This window comes from Notolepis coatsorum (assembly GCF_963971535.1).
Source record: "Notolepis coatsorum genome assembly, chromosome: 16".
NCBI lineage: Eukaryota > Metazoa > Chordata > Actinopteri > Aulopiformes > Paralepididae > Notolepis > Notolepis coatsorum.
Genome location: NC_140180.1, coordinates 70,999,779 through 71,012,746, shown reverse-complemented (window position 1 = coordinate 71,012,746; position 12,968 = coordinate 70,999,779). Strand labels below are relative to the sequence as shown.

The window sequence follows — 12,968 nt, the reverse complement described above, 5'->3', positions numbered from 1 at the left end:
TAAGCTGGTACAAGGTTTAATGAGGTGTTAAAGGTGTTTAATTAAAGGTGTTTATATAGTACTACTATGGACCAGACGCTAGCTAGATTGGATTTGGATAAAAGCGTCAGCTAAATGACTAAATGTAAATGTAAATGTAGATTAATGCGAGGTCTACTCTGACAACGAGTCTCCTTAGTATTCTCTGTATGCTCCATTCATCACTGGAGGAGGGCTGCTTCATTATGGCAAAAATCATAATCACGATTATGTTGAGATCACGATTATTTAACAGGATTACTCTTTGACTTTGGAAACATCATGCATTTATTGAACTTAAAAATATAATTAAACTGAAAAACAAAACCATGACCTGGCTAAAAAATATTTAGCTTTCATAATCGTTGGAAGCCAAAATCTTAATTCTAAATAGAATTGTTTATTTATTTAGTGCTCAGTGCTGTAGTGCTGTAGTGCTCAGTGTTGTAGTGCTGTAGTGCTCAGTGTTGTAGTGCTGTAGTGCTCAGTGTTGTAGTGCTCAGTGTTGTAGTGCTGTAGTGTTGTAGTGCTGTAGTGCTGTAGTGCTCAGTGTTGTAGTGCTCAGTGCTGTAGTGCTCAGTGTTGTAGTGTTGTAGTGCTCAGTGTTGTAGTGCTCAGTGTTATAGTGCTCAGTGTTGTAGTGCTCAGTGTTGTAGTGCTCAGTGTTGTAGTGCTCAGTGCTGTAGTGCTCAGTGCTGTAGTGCTCAGTGTTGTAGTGCTCAGTGTTGTAGTGTTGTAGTGCTCAGTGCTGTAGTGCTCAGTGTTGTAGTGCTCAGTGCTGTAGTGCTCAGTGTTGTAGTGCTCAGTGTTGTAGTGTTGTAGTGCTCAGTGTTGTAGTGCTCAGTGTTGTAGTGCTCAGTGTTGTAGTGCTCAGTGCTGTAGTGCTCAGTGTTGTAGTGCTGTAGTGCTCAGTGTTGTAGTGCCCAGTGCTGTAGTGCTGTAGTGCTCAGTGTTGTAGTGCTGTAGTGCTCAGTGTTGTAGTGCTGTAGTGCTGTAGTGCTCAGTGTTGTAGTGCTCAGTGTTGTAGTGCTGTAGTGCTCAGTGTTGTAGTGTTGTAGTGCTGTAGTGCTCAGTGTTGTAGTGCTCAGTGATGTAGTGCTCAGTGTTGTAGTGCTGTAGTGTTGTAGTGCTCAGTGTTGTAGTGTTGTAGTGCTCAGTGTTGTAGTGCTCAGTGATGTAGTGCTCAGTGCTGTAGTGCTCAGTGTTGTAGTGCTCAGTGTTGTAGTGTTGTAGTGCTGTAGTGCTCAGTGTTGTAGTGCTCAGTGTTGTAGTGCTGTAGTGCTCAGTGTTGTAGTGCTCAGTGTTGTAGTGCTGTAGTGCTCAGTGTTGTAGTGCTCAGTGTTGTAGTGCTGTAGTGCTCAGTGTTGTAGTGCTCAGTGTTGTAGTGCTCAGTGTTGTAGTGCTGTAGTGCTCAGTGTTGTAGTGCTCAGTGTTGTAGTGCTGTAGTGTTGTAGTGCTGTAGTGCTCAGTGTTGTAGTGCTCAGTGTTGTAGTGCTCAGTGTTGTAGTGCTGTAGTGTTGTAGTGCTCAGTGTTGTAGTGCTGTAGTGCTGTAGTGCTCAGTGATGTAGTGCTCAGTGCTGTAGTGCTCAATGCTGTAGTGATGTAGTGCTCAGTGCTGTAGTGTTGTAGTGCTCAGTGCTGTAGTGCTCAGTGTTGTAGTGCTCAGTGTTGTAGTGTTGTAGTGCTCAGTGTTGTAGTGTTGTAGTGTTGTAGTGCTCAGTGCTGTAGTGCTCAGTGCTGTAGTGCTGTAGTGTTGTAGTGCTCAGTGTTGTAGTGTTGTAGTGCTCAGTGCTGTAGTGCTGTAGTGTTGTAGTGCTGTAGTGTTGTAGTGCTCAGTGCTGTAGTGCTGTAGTGTTGTAGTGCTCAGTGCTGTAGTGCTGTAGTGTTGTAGTGCTCAGTGCTGTAGTGTTGTAGTGCTCAGTGCTGTAGTGCTGTAGTGTTGTAGTGCTGTAGTGCTCAGTGTTGTAGTGATCAGTGTTGTAGTGTTGTAGTGCTCAGTGCTGTAGTGCTCAGTGTTGTAGTGTTGTAGTGCTCAGTGTTGTAGTGTTGTAGTGCTCAGTGCTGTAGTGTTGTAGTGTTGTAGTGCTCAGTGCTGTAGTGTTGTAGTGCTCAGTGTTGTAGTGCTGTAGTGCTCAGTGTTGTAGTGCTCAGTGCTGTGGTGCTCAGTGTTGTAGTGCTCAGTGCTGTAGTGCTCAGTGTTGTAGTGCTGTAGTGCTCAGTGTTGTAGTGTTGTAGTGTTGTAGTGCTCAGTGTTGTAGTGCTGTAGTGCTCAGTGTTGTAGTGCTCAGTGTTGTAGTGCTCAGTGCTGTAGTGCTCAGTGTTGTAGTGCTGTAGTGCTCAGTGTTGTAGTGCTCAGTGTTGTAGTGCTCAGTGCTGTAGTGCTCAGTGCTGTAGTGCTCAGTGCTGTAGTGCTCAGTGCTGTAGTGCTGTAGTGCTCAGTGTTGTAGTGCTGTAGTGCTCAGTGCTGTAGTGCTCAGTGCTGTAGTGCTGTAGTGCTCAGTGTTGTAGTGTTGTAGTGCTCAGTGCTGTAGTGCTCAGTGCTGTAGTGCTGTAGTGCTCAGTGCTGTAGTGCTGTAGTGCTCAGTGTTGTAGTGCTCAGTGCTCAGTTCTGTAGTGCTCAGTGCTGTAGTGCTCAGTGTTGTAGTGCTCAGTGTTGTAGTGTTGTAGTGCTCAGTGTTGTAGTGCTCAGTGTTGTAGTGCTCAGTGTTGTAGTGCTGTAGTGCTCAGTGCTGTAGTGCTGTAGTGCTCAGTGTTGTAGTGCTCAGTGTTGTAGTGCTGTAGTGCTCAGTGCTGTAGTGCTGAGTGTTGTAGTGCTCAGTGCTGTAGTGTTGTAGTGCTCAGTGTTGTAGTGCTCAGTGCTGTAGTGCTCAGTGCTGTAGTGCTGTAGTGCTCAGTGTTGTAGTGCTCAGTGTTGTAGTGCTGTAGTGCTCAGTGCTGTAGTGCTGTAGTGCTCAGTGTTGTAGTGCTCAGTGCTGTAGTGCTCAGTGCTGTAGTGCTCAGTGTTGTAGTGCTCAGTGTTGTAGTGTTGTAGTGCTCAGTGCTGTAGTGCTCAGTGTTGTAGTGCTCAGTGCTGTAGTGCTCAGTGTTGTAGTGCTCAGTGTTGTAGTGTTGTAGTGCTCAGTGTTGTAGTGCTCAGTGTTGTAGTGCTCAGTGTTGTAGTGCTCAGTGCTGTAGTGCTCAGTGTTGTAGTGCTGTAGTGCTCAGTGCTGTAGTGATGTAGTGCTCAGTGTTGTAGTGCTGTAGTGCTCAGTGTTGTAGTGCTGTAGTGCTGTAGTGCTCAGTGTTGTAGTGCTCAGTGTTGTAGTGCTCAGTGTTGTAGTGCTGTAGTGCTCAGTGTTGTAGTGTTGTAGTGCTGTAGTGCTCAGTGTTGTAGTGCTGTAGTGTTGTAGTGCTCAGTGTTGTAGTGTTGTAGTGCTCAGTGTTGTAGTGCTCAGTGATGTAGTGCTCAGTGCTGTAGTGCTCAGTGTTGTAGTGCTCAGTGTTGTAGTGTTGTAGTGCTGTAGTGCTCAGTGTTGTAGTGCTCAGTGTTGTAGTGCTGTAGTGCTCAGTGTTGTAGTGCTCAGTGTTGTAGTGCTGTAGTGCTCAGTGTTGTAGTGCTCAGTGTTGTAGTGCTGTAGTGCTCAGTGTTGTAGTGCTCAGTGTTGTAGTGCTCAGTGTTGTAGTGCTGTAGTGCTCAGTGTTGTAGTGCTCAGTGTTGTAGTGCTGTAGTGTTGTAGTGCTGTAGTGCTCAGTGTTGTAGTGCTCAGTGTTGTAGTGCTCAGTGTTGTAGTGCTGTAGTGTTGTAGTGCTCAGTGTTGTAGTGCTGTAGTGCTGTAGTGCTCAGTGATGTAGTGCTCAGTGCTGTAGTGCTCAATGCTGTAGTGATGTAGTGCTCAGTGCTGTAGTGTTGTAGTGCTCAGTGCTGTAGTGCTCAGTGTTGTAGTGCTCAGTGTTGTAGTGTTGTAGTGCTCAGTGTTGTAGTGTTGTAGTGTTGTAGTGCTCAGTGTTGTAGTGTTGTAGTGCTGTAGTGCTCAGTGCTGTAGTGCTGTAGTGTTGTAGTGCTCAGTGTTGTAGTGTTGTAGTGCTCAGTGCTGTAGTGCTGTAGTGTTGTAGTGCTGTAGTGTTGTAGTGCTCAGTGCTGTAGTGCTGTAGTGTTGTAGTGCTCAGTGCTGTAGTGCTGTAGTGTTGTAGTGCTCAGTGCTGTAGTGTTGTAGTGCTCAGTGCTGTAGTGCTGTAGTGTTGTAGTGCTGTAGTGCTCAGTGTTGTAGTGATCAGTGTTGTAGTGTTGTAGTGCTCAGTGCTGTAGTGCTCAGTGTTGTAGTGTTGTAGTGCTCAGTGTTGTAGTGTTGTAGTGCTCAGTGCTGTAGTGTTGTAGTGTTGTAGTGCTCAGTGCTGTAGTGTTGTAGTGCTCAGTGTTGTAGTGCTGTAGTGCTCAGTGTTGTAGTGCTCAGTGCTGTGGTGCTCAGTGTTGTAGTGCTCAGTGCTGTAGTGCTCAGTGTTGTAGTGCTGTAGTGCTCAGTGTTGTAGTGTTGTAGTGTTGTAGTGCTCAGTGTTGTAGTGCTGTAGTGCTCAGTGTTGTAGTGTTGTAGTGCACAGTGCTGTAGTGCTCAGTGCTGTAGTGCTCAGTGTTGTAGTGCTCAGTGCTGTAGTGCTCAGTGTTGTAGTGCTGTAGTGCTCAGTGTTGTAGTGCTCAGTGTTGTAGTGCTCAGTGCTGTAGTGCTCAGTGCTGTAGTGCTCAGTGCTGTAGTGCTCAGTGCTGTAGTGCTGTAGTGCTCAGTGTTGTAGTGCTGTAGTGCTCAGTGCTGTAGTGCTCAGTGCTGTAGTGCTGTAGTGCTCAGTGTTGTAGTGTTGTAGTGCTCAGTGCTGTAGTGCTCAGTGCTGTAGTGCTGTAGTGCTCAGTGCTGTAGTGCTGTAGTGCTCAGTGTTGTAGTGTTGTAGTGCTCAGTGCTGTAGTGCTCAGTGCTGTAGTGCTGTAGTGCTCAGTGCTGTAGTGCTGTAGTGCTCAGTGTTGTAGTGTTGTAGTGCTCAGTGCTCAGTTCTGTAGTGCTCAGTGCTGTAGTGCTCAGTGTTGTAGTGCTCAGTGTTGTAGTGTTGTAGTGCTCAGTGTTGTAGTGCTCAGTGTTGTAGTGCTCAGTGTTGTAGTGCTGTAGTGCTCAGTGCTGTAGTGCTGTAGTGCTCAGTGTTGTAGTGCTCAGTGTTGTAGTGCTGTAGTGCTCAGTGCTGTAGTGCTGAGTGTTGTAGTGCTCAGTGCTGTAGTGCTCAGTGTTGTAGTGTTGTAGTGCTCAGTGTTGTAGTGCTCAGTGCTGTAGTGCTCAGTGCTGTAGTGCTGTAGTGCTCAGTGTTGTAGTGCTCAGTGTTGTAGTGCTGTAGTGCTCAGTGCTGTAGTGCTGTAGTGCTCAGTGTTGTAGTGATCAGTGCTGTAGTGCTGTAGTGCTCAGTGTTGTAGTGCTCAGTGTTGTAGTGTTGTAGTGCTCAGTGTTGTAGTGCTCAGTGCTGTAGTGATCAGTGCTGTAGTGCTGTAGTACTCAGTGTTGTAGTGCTCAGTGCTGTAGTGCTCAGTGTTGTAGTGCTGTAGTGCTCAGTGTTGTAGTGCTCAGTGCTGTAGTGCTCAGTGCTGTAGTGCTCAGTGTTGTAGTGTTGTAGTAGTGCTCAGTGCTGTAGTGTTGTAGTGCTCAGTGCTCAGTTCTGTAGTGCTCAGTGCTGTAGTGCTGTAGTGCTCAGTGTTGTAGTGTTGTAGTGCTCAGTGCTGTAGTGCTCAGTGCTGTAGTGCTCAGTGCTGTAGTGCTCAGTGCTGTAGTGCTCAGTGTTGTAGTGTTGTAGTAGTGCTCAGTGCTGTAGTGTTGTAGTGCTCAGTGTTGTAGTGCTCAGTGCTGTAGTCTTGTGCTGTAGTGCTCAGTGCTGTAGTGTTGTAGTGCTCAGTGTTGTAGTGTTGTAGTGCTCAGTGTTGTAGTGCTCAGTGCTGTAGTGCTCAGTGCTGTAGTGCTGTAGTGCTGTAGTGTTGTAGTGCTGTAGTGTTGTAGTTCTGTAGTGCTCAGTGCTGTAGTGCTGTAGTGCTGTAGTGCTCAGTACTGTAGTGTTGTAGTGCTCAGTGTTGTAGTGCTCAGTGCTGTAGTGTTGTAGTGCTCAGTGCTGTAGTGTTGTAGTGCTCAGTGTTGTAGTGCTCAGTGCTGTAGTGTTGTAGTGCTCAGTGCTGTAGTGCTCAGTGTTGTAGTGCTCAGTGCTGTAGTGCTCAGTGCTGTAGTGTTGTAGTTAGGGATGGGTACCGAATTCGGTACTTTTGAGGTACCGAACGGAAACACGTCGGTACTACCGAGTATAGAATAAAGTGAGAAACCAAAAAAAAAAAAAAAAAAAAAATTACAATTTTTTTTTTCATGTCAACGTTCACACGCACAATATATGCTTACCTAGGATTTGACTTGATTCAACAACAAAGCAGTCGGAGCAATGACAAGCCGAAAACTGTAGAAATTGTAGTTATTTGAAGTTTGGATTTTTTTTTTACGACTGAGGTAGGTAAATGAAATTTCTTGAGACTAAAGTACCGAAAAAAGGTACCGTTGGGTACCGGTATCGATTCACAGGTACCGGTACCGGTATCGGTTCAAATGTGAAAGGTACCCATCCCTAGTTGTAGTGCTGTAGTGCTCAGTGCTGTAGTGCTGTAGTGCTCAGTGCTGTAGTGCTGTAGTGCTGTAGTGTTGTAGTGCTCAGTGTTGTAGTGCTCAGTGCTGTAGTGCTCAGTGCTGTAGTGCTCAGTGCTGTAGTGCTGTAGTGCTCAGTGTTGTAGTGCTCAGTGCTGTAGTGCTGTAGTGTTGTGCTGTAGTGCTCAGTGCTGTAGTGTTGTGCTCAGTGCTGTAGTGTTGTAGTGCTCAGTGTTGTAGTGCTCAGTGTTGTAGTGCTCAGTGTTGTAGTGCTGTAGTGTTGTAGTGCTCAGTGCTGTAGTGCTCAGTGTTGTAGTGCTCAGTGCTGTAGTGCTGTAGTGCTGTAGTGTTGTAGTGCTCAGTGTTGTAGTGCTCAGTGTTGTAGTGTTGTAGTGTTGTAGTGCTCAGTGCTGTAGTGTTGTAGTGTTGTAGTGTTGTAGTGCTCAGTGTTGTAGTGCTCAGTGTTGTAGTGCTCAGTGCTGTAGTGCTCAGTACTGTAGTGCTCAGTGTTGTAGTGCTCAGTGCTGTAGTGCTCAGTGTTGTAGTGCTCAGTGTTGTAGTGCTCAGTGCTGTAGTGTTGTGCTGTAGTGCTCAGTGCTGTAGTGCTCAGTGCTGTAGTGCTGTAGTGCTCAGTGCTGTAGTGCTGTAGTGTTGTGCTGTAGTGCTCAGTGCTGTAGTGCTCAGTGCTGTAGTGCTGTAGTGCTCAGTGCTGTAGTGCTCAGTGCTGTAGTGCTGTAGTGCTCAGTGTTGTAGTGCTCAGTGCTGTAGTGTTGTGCTGTAGTGCTCAGTGCTGTAGTGTTGTGCTGTAGTGCTCTAGTGTTGTGCTGTAGTGCTCAGTGCTGTAGTGTTGTGCTGTAGTGCTGTAGTGTTGTGCTGTAGTGCTGTAGTGTTGTAGTGTTGTGCTGTAGTGCTCAGTGTTGTAGTGCTCAGTGCTGTAGTGTTGTGCTGTAGTGCTGTAGTGTTGGTAGTGTTGTGCTGTAGTGCTCAGTGCTGTAGTGTTGTGCTGTAGTGCTCAGTGTTGTAGTGCTCAGTGCTGTAGTGCTCAGTGTTGTAGTGCTGTAGTGCTCAGTGCTGTAGTGCTCAGTGTTGTAGTGCTGTAGTGCTCAGTGTTGTAGTGTTGTAGTGTTGTAGTGCTCAGTGTTGTAGTGCTGTAGTGCTCAGTGTTGTAGTGTTGTAGTGCTCAGTGTTGTAGTGCTCAGTGTTGTAGTGCTGTAGTGTTGTAGTGCTCAGTGCTGTAGTGCTGTAGTGCTCAGTGTTGTAGTGCTCAGTGCTGTAGTGCTCGGTGTTGTAGTGCTGTAGTGTTGTAGTGCTCAGTGTTGTAGTGTTGTAGTGCTGTAGTGCTCAGTGTTGTAGTGTTGTAGTGCTCAGTGTTGTAGTGTTGTAGTGCTGTAGTGCTCAGTGCTGTAGTGCTCAGTGCTGTAGTGCTCAGTGCTGTAGTGCTCAGTGCTGTAGTGCTCAGTGCTGTAGTGCTGTAGTGCTGTAGTGCTCAGTGCTGTAGTGCTCAGTGCTGTAGTGCTCAGTGCTGTAGTGCTGTAGTGCTCAGTGTTGTAGTGCTCAGTGCTGTAGTGCTCAGTGTTGTAGTGCTCAGTGCTGTAGTGCTGTAGTGCTCAGTGTTGTAGTGCTCAGTGCTGTAGTGCTGTAGTGCTCAGTGTTGTAGTGCTCAGTGCTGTAGTGCTGTAGTGCTCAGTGTTGTAGTGCTCAGTGCTGTAGTGCTGTAGTGCTCAGTGCTGTAGTGCTGTAGTGTTGTAGTGCTCAGTGTTGTAGTGCTCAGTGCTGTAGTGCTCAGTGCTGTAGTCAGGGAACAAACTTAACTTTTTGACTTACCAGCCACTTGGCTGGTAGATTTTTAAAAGTACCAGCCGGGCAGATTTTTTACTAGCCAAAAATTATAAATAGCTTTTTAGTATATCGCCATGTGTTATTATTACATATAATACTCTCATATGCTATTTTCAATTAATATCATAAACAACATAAGGAATATTAGCATAATTTTGAGTGGACTGAAGGAATGAGTCAGCGTTAATAGTTTTAAATGCAAATAATTTATTGAAACATAGAAGTGGGGTCGGGACACACACACACTGTGTTTCAACTCACCACCCCTGCATCATATTGTAGTCTGTCTTCAAACTTCCACTCCTCTCGAAACTTTTTTATATTTGAATATCAACATTATCTGTCCATCCTCAGTAATCCTCAATTTACTATAATATACTCCTGTCCTGAGTCCTGACTAGTGACTCCGTCGTCTTTCCAAACGCACGCACACACACACACACACACACACAGGGAAGGGGAGAGTGCCCCCCCCCCCATTTCCCTTTCCTCAGTGCTGCTCACTGTGGCTCTGCCTCGTCTGATCATCAGGATTAGCTTGTTAGCTTACGTTAACGTTGTAGTGATTGGTACATAAACGTTCATTTCGGGCGATGTGGGCATAAGAGCATGTAGCTGCATTGGACTCGTTGTGAGAAGAAAAAAAACATCACAGACTTATTTCGCGTCTGTAGGCGCACTGCTGTGTTAACGCTGCTGTGTTGATGCTGCTGCTCTGTTTTCAAGAAAGTGAAACACGGAGTGGGCGGATATCATATGACTCGCGGAGTTGCTAGAGGGTTTTTCAAAATAAGAGTATCATATGAACCTGAACGTTGCTAGCTGCCGGAGCCCAGATATTATGACTGGAGCTGCGCTTGGGGCGGCAATGAGACCCGCACAGGATTTTCAAAATAAGAGTATCGATATGAACTACACGCCAGCTGGCGGGCAGACTATTATTTTTAGCCGCCAGACGGTAAATCTACACGCATTTGGCGAATGGCGTCTAGTTATTTTGTTCCCTGGCTGTAGTGTTGTGCTGTAGTGCTCAGTGCTGTAGTGCTGTAGTGCTCAGTGCTGTAGTGTTGTGCTGTAGTGCTCAGTGCTGTAGTGTTGTAGTGCTCAGTGCTGTAGTGCTCAGTGCTGTAGTGTTGTAGTGCTCAGTGCTGTAGTGCTCAGTGCTGTAGTGTTGTGCTGTAGTGCTCAGTGCTGTAGTGTTGTGCTGTAGTGCTCAGTGCTGTAGTGTTGTAGTGCTCAGTGCTGTAGTGCTCAGTGCTGTAGTGCTCAGTGCTGTAGTGTTCAGTGCTCTAGTGTTGTGCTGTAGTGCTCAGTGCTGTAGTGTTCAGTGCTGTAGTGTTGTGCTGTAGTGCTCAGTGCTGTGTTGTAGTGCTGGTGTTGCAGCTCTCCTGGAGTCATTCTAGTTGTTAGTGTGTTTCTCACCTGGAAGCCTCTTGGATGGCGTGGTGGATGAAGTACCTTTGGACGTTAACTGACCCTTTCACCTCCTCCAGGAGCCGGAATATTCCGTCATAGTCTGAGAAGGAGCACAGAGATGGCCAAGAAATTATACTTGTTGAGTTCTAGCAGCATGCATCTCTGTTTGAGTACTTGTTGAGTTCTAGCAGCATGCATCTCTGTTTGAGTACTTGTTGAGTTCTAGCAGCACGCGTCTCTGTTTGAGTACTTGTTCTAGCAGCATGCATCTGTTTGAGTACTTGTTCTAGCAGCATGCATCTCTGTTTGAGTACTTGTTCTAGCAGCATGCATCTCTGTTTGAGTACTTGTTCTAGCAGCATGCATCTCTGTTTGAGTACTTGTTCTAGCAGCATGCATCTCTGTTTGAGTACTTGTTCTAGCAGCATGCATCTCTGTTTGAGTACTTGTTCTAGCAGCATGCATCTCTGTTTGAGTACTTGTTCTAGCAGCATGCATCTCTGTTTGAGTACTTGTTCTAGCAGCATGCATCTCTGTTTGAGTACTTGTTCTAGCAGCATGCATCTCTGTTTGAGTACTTGTTCTAGCAGCATGCATCTCTGTTTGAGTACTTGTTCTAGCAGCATGCATCTCTGTTTGAGTACTTGTTGAGTTCTAGTAGCATGTGTGTCTGTTTGAGTACTTGTTGAGTTCTAGCAGCATGTGTCTCTGTTTGAGTTTTACAAGTGTTGCTACTGTACCAATGATGAGTAAATCACAGTTCCCATGCAGGCACGCTGTATTTTTTACATTGCCAAGCATTGTTGTGTGATGATGAGCAGAACTTATGGATGATCGCTGTGTGTAACCTATGTTGTACGAATGTCGTCTGGTAAAGTTAAGATAGATTTGTATTGCTGTGTTGAGAGAGAGAGAGATAATTAGAACGTGAAATTGGCAGATTCTGGCACAGCAGACCACTTGGAACCACGTTAAGTATAAGAGAAAAAAAACATGGCTATACGGTTTTCATCTGGTTAATAACAGTGGATAGCCAGCTATCAAAATAACTGTTATGCACATCCCCAACACAAACACATGAATCTTACTCCATGATGCAACATTAACTGCAGTCATTGGTGGGTTTCGCACTGACACATTGTGATGTACTGTATTGTATTTTTTATTCATTTAATTTTTTTTAACCATTTTATGTAAAGCACCTTGAATGAGACTTGGAGACAGACATCACACAGAGCGGACTGACATGGAAACAGCTGGAAAGCAAAGCACAGGACAGAGGACCCTGGCGAACTGTTGTCGACGGCCTATGCTCCCCCAAAAGGAGCGATAGGCGTAAGTAACCTTGAATGGTCTCTGCATGAAATATGTTATATAAGAAAACTTGCAACTTTCTGACATTTCACTGGTTTTGTTTTGTACAAACTAGTATACTATTATTCATCATAGTATATAGTATATAGTAATAGTAAGCTGAAGATATTTTCAGAAAAAAGCTCCTACTAGGGGCGGCTGGGTGGCGCAGCTGAGATTGCGCTCGTCACCAATGCAAGAGACTCCGGTCTCGAATCCGGGTGTCAGCATTGGCTCCGGCTTGGGCCCGCCGTCATACTGGCTCAATTGGCAGAGTCAGCGGGTGGAAGTCATGGGTGGTAATCTGGACGTTGTGGACAGCGACCCCTACAGGTCGGTTGGGGGACGCCTGCACAGCAGAGACAGGAAATAGCGGGGGTAGTGTGAGCCTCCCACACGTTACACCTCGCCAATGAGAGTCCGCGCTGGCAGGTGAAAAGATGCGACAGGCTGCCTCCTCGTGTACCGGAGGGGACACGTGATGCAAGGCTTCTATCCTCCCTACAACCAACCAGTGGGGGGCATATGCGAGCAACGTTCAAGACAGGGGATAATTGGAAACACGAAATTGGGATGGGAGGAAAATAGAAAATAAGGAGAAAAAGTGGATAAAAAAAAGAAAAAAGCTCCTACTCACTGCGGCCAGGTTTCCGGACCTCTTTGATGACCCGCGTACGCAGTTCTGCATTGCTGCCATCTAGTGGCGCTATGACTATGGGCTCAGCCCCGTCTGCCTCAGTGTCCTCTAACACCCCCTCCTGGCTCGACGGACTCAGTCTTTCACAGTTCTCTTTCCCTTCCACAGGCCGCTCATCCAGACCATCCTCCACTGGACTGTCCTCCTCCACTAGATTGTCCTCCTCCACTAGACTGTCCTCCTCCATCAGCCCGCTGTCCTCCTCACTGTCTGCTGTGGACAAAGCGGCCCCGTCCTCCAGCCTCCCCCCCACAGCGTCCACGTCCACCTCCTCAGGCCAGCCGTCCCCCGAACCGGGGCCAAGGCCCCCCTCGCCGTTACTCTCTGTGACCAGCACACTATTGCCGTCTGCTCCTGAGGGGGAAAGGAGAGTACATTTAATTAAATCATTAGTTCAGGAAAATGGCAAAATTCTGTTCTGTTCACAATGGCAAAGATTAATTTAAAACTACTGTATAATATTATGTATGTACTATGTAGAGCCATCAGTGTTTTGCCGTCTACTGTGCATTTTATGCAGGCAGAATACTATAAACTGCAACAGTAACCCTGTAATCTACCCATAAGACCTCGACTGATATTGCCCCATCAGACGACTACCTTTGTGCAGTGGGACAGGCTTGACGAGGCTCTGTTGTCCCGGGGCTCCGGCGGGCCCCTTCCCCGACACGTGGTTGGTGATGATCGGTGGGGTCTGCGGTCGCCGCAGTAACGGGGACATGCTCCGTTTCCTCTTCAGAGCGCCACCCAGGTTGGAATCGCCAGAGTTCCCCCTTTTCTTGTTCTGAGGACCTGCTACGAACTCATCCGCCTCGTCGATCATCATCCCCTGAGGTAAAGATCATACATCATATATTATATCAAAATGCATCTCTTCACTATTTTTACTGATGTGAAGCACTTTGGGCTGCAATTCTGGTATGAAAGGTGCTATTCAAATCAAATCTATTACTATTATTATTATATAGGACTAGATCCTAAACATTCTTCTCCTTCTCAAGACAGCAGTGTGTGCATTTGC

The 12,968-nt window shown here is 46.5% G+C and overlaps 1 protein-coding gene across 1 annotated transcript in view; it reads right to left on the bottom strand.

The window, feature by feature from the left end:
* ints6l (integrator complex subunit 6 like) overlaps positions 1 to 12,968 on the bottom strand; it is a 49,910-nt gene that overhangs the window by 3,821 nt on the left and 33,121 nt on the right. Inside the window, exons 15-17 of the mRNA XM_084332531.1 lie at positions 12,548 to 12,776; positions 11,888 to 12,301; positions 9,904 to 9,997 (exon numbers count right to left, since the gene is read on the bottom strand). Of these exons, the coding sequence (XP_084188657.1) occupies positions 9,904 to 9,997; positions 11,888 to 12,301; positions 12,548 to 12,776 (737 nt within the window). The remainder of the gene's footprint in view (positions 1 to 9,903; positions 9,998 to 11,887; positions 12,302 to 12,547; positions 12,777 to 12,968) is intronic.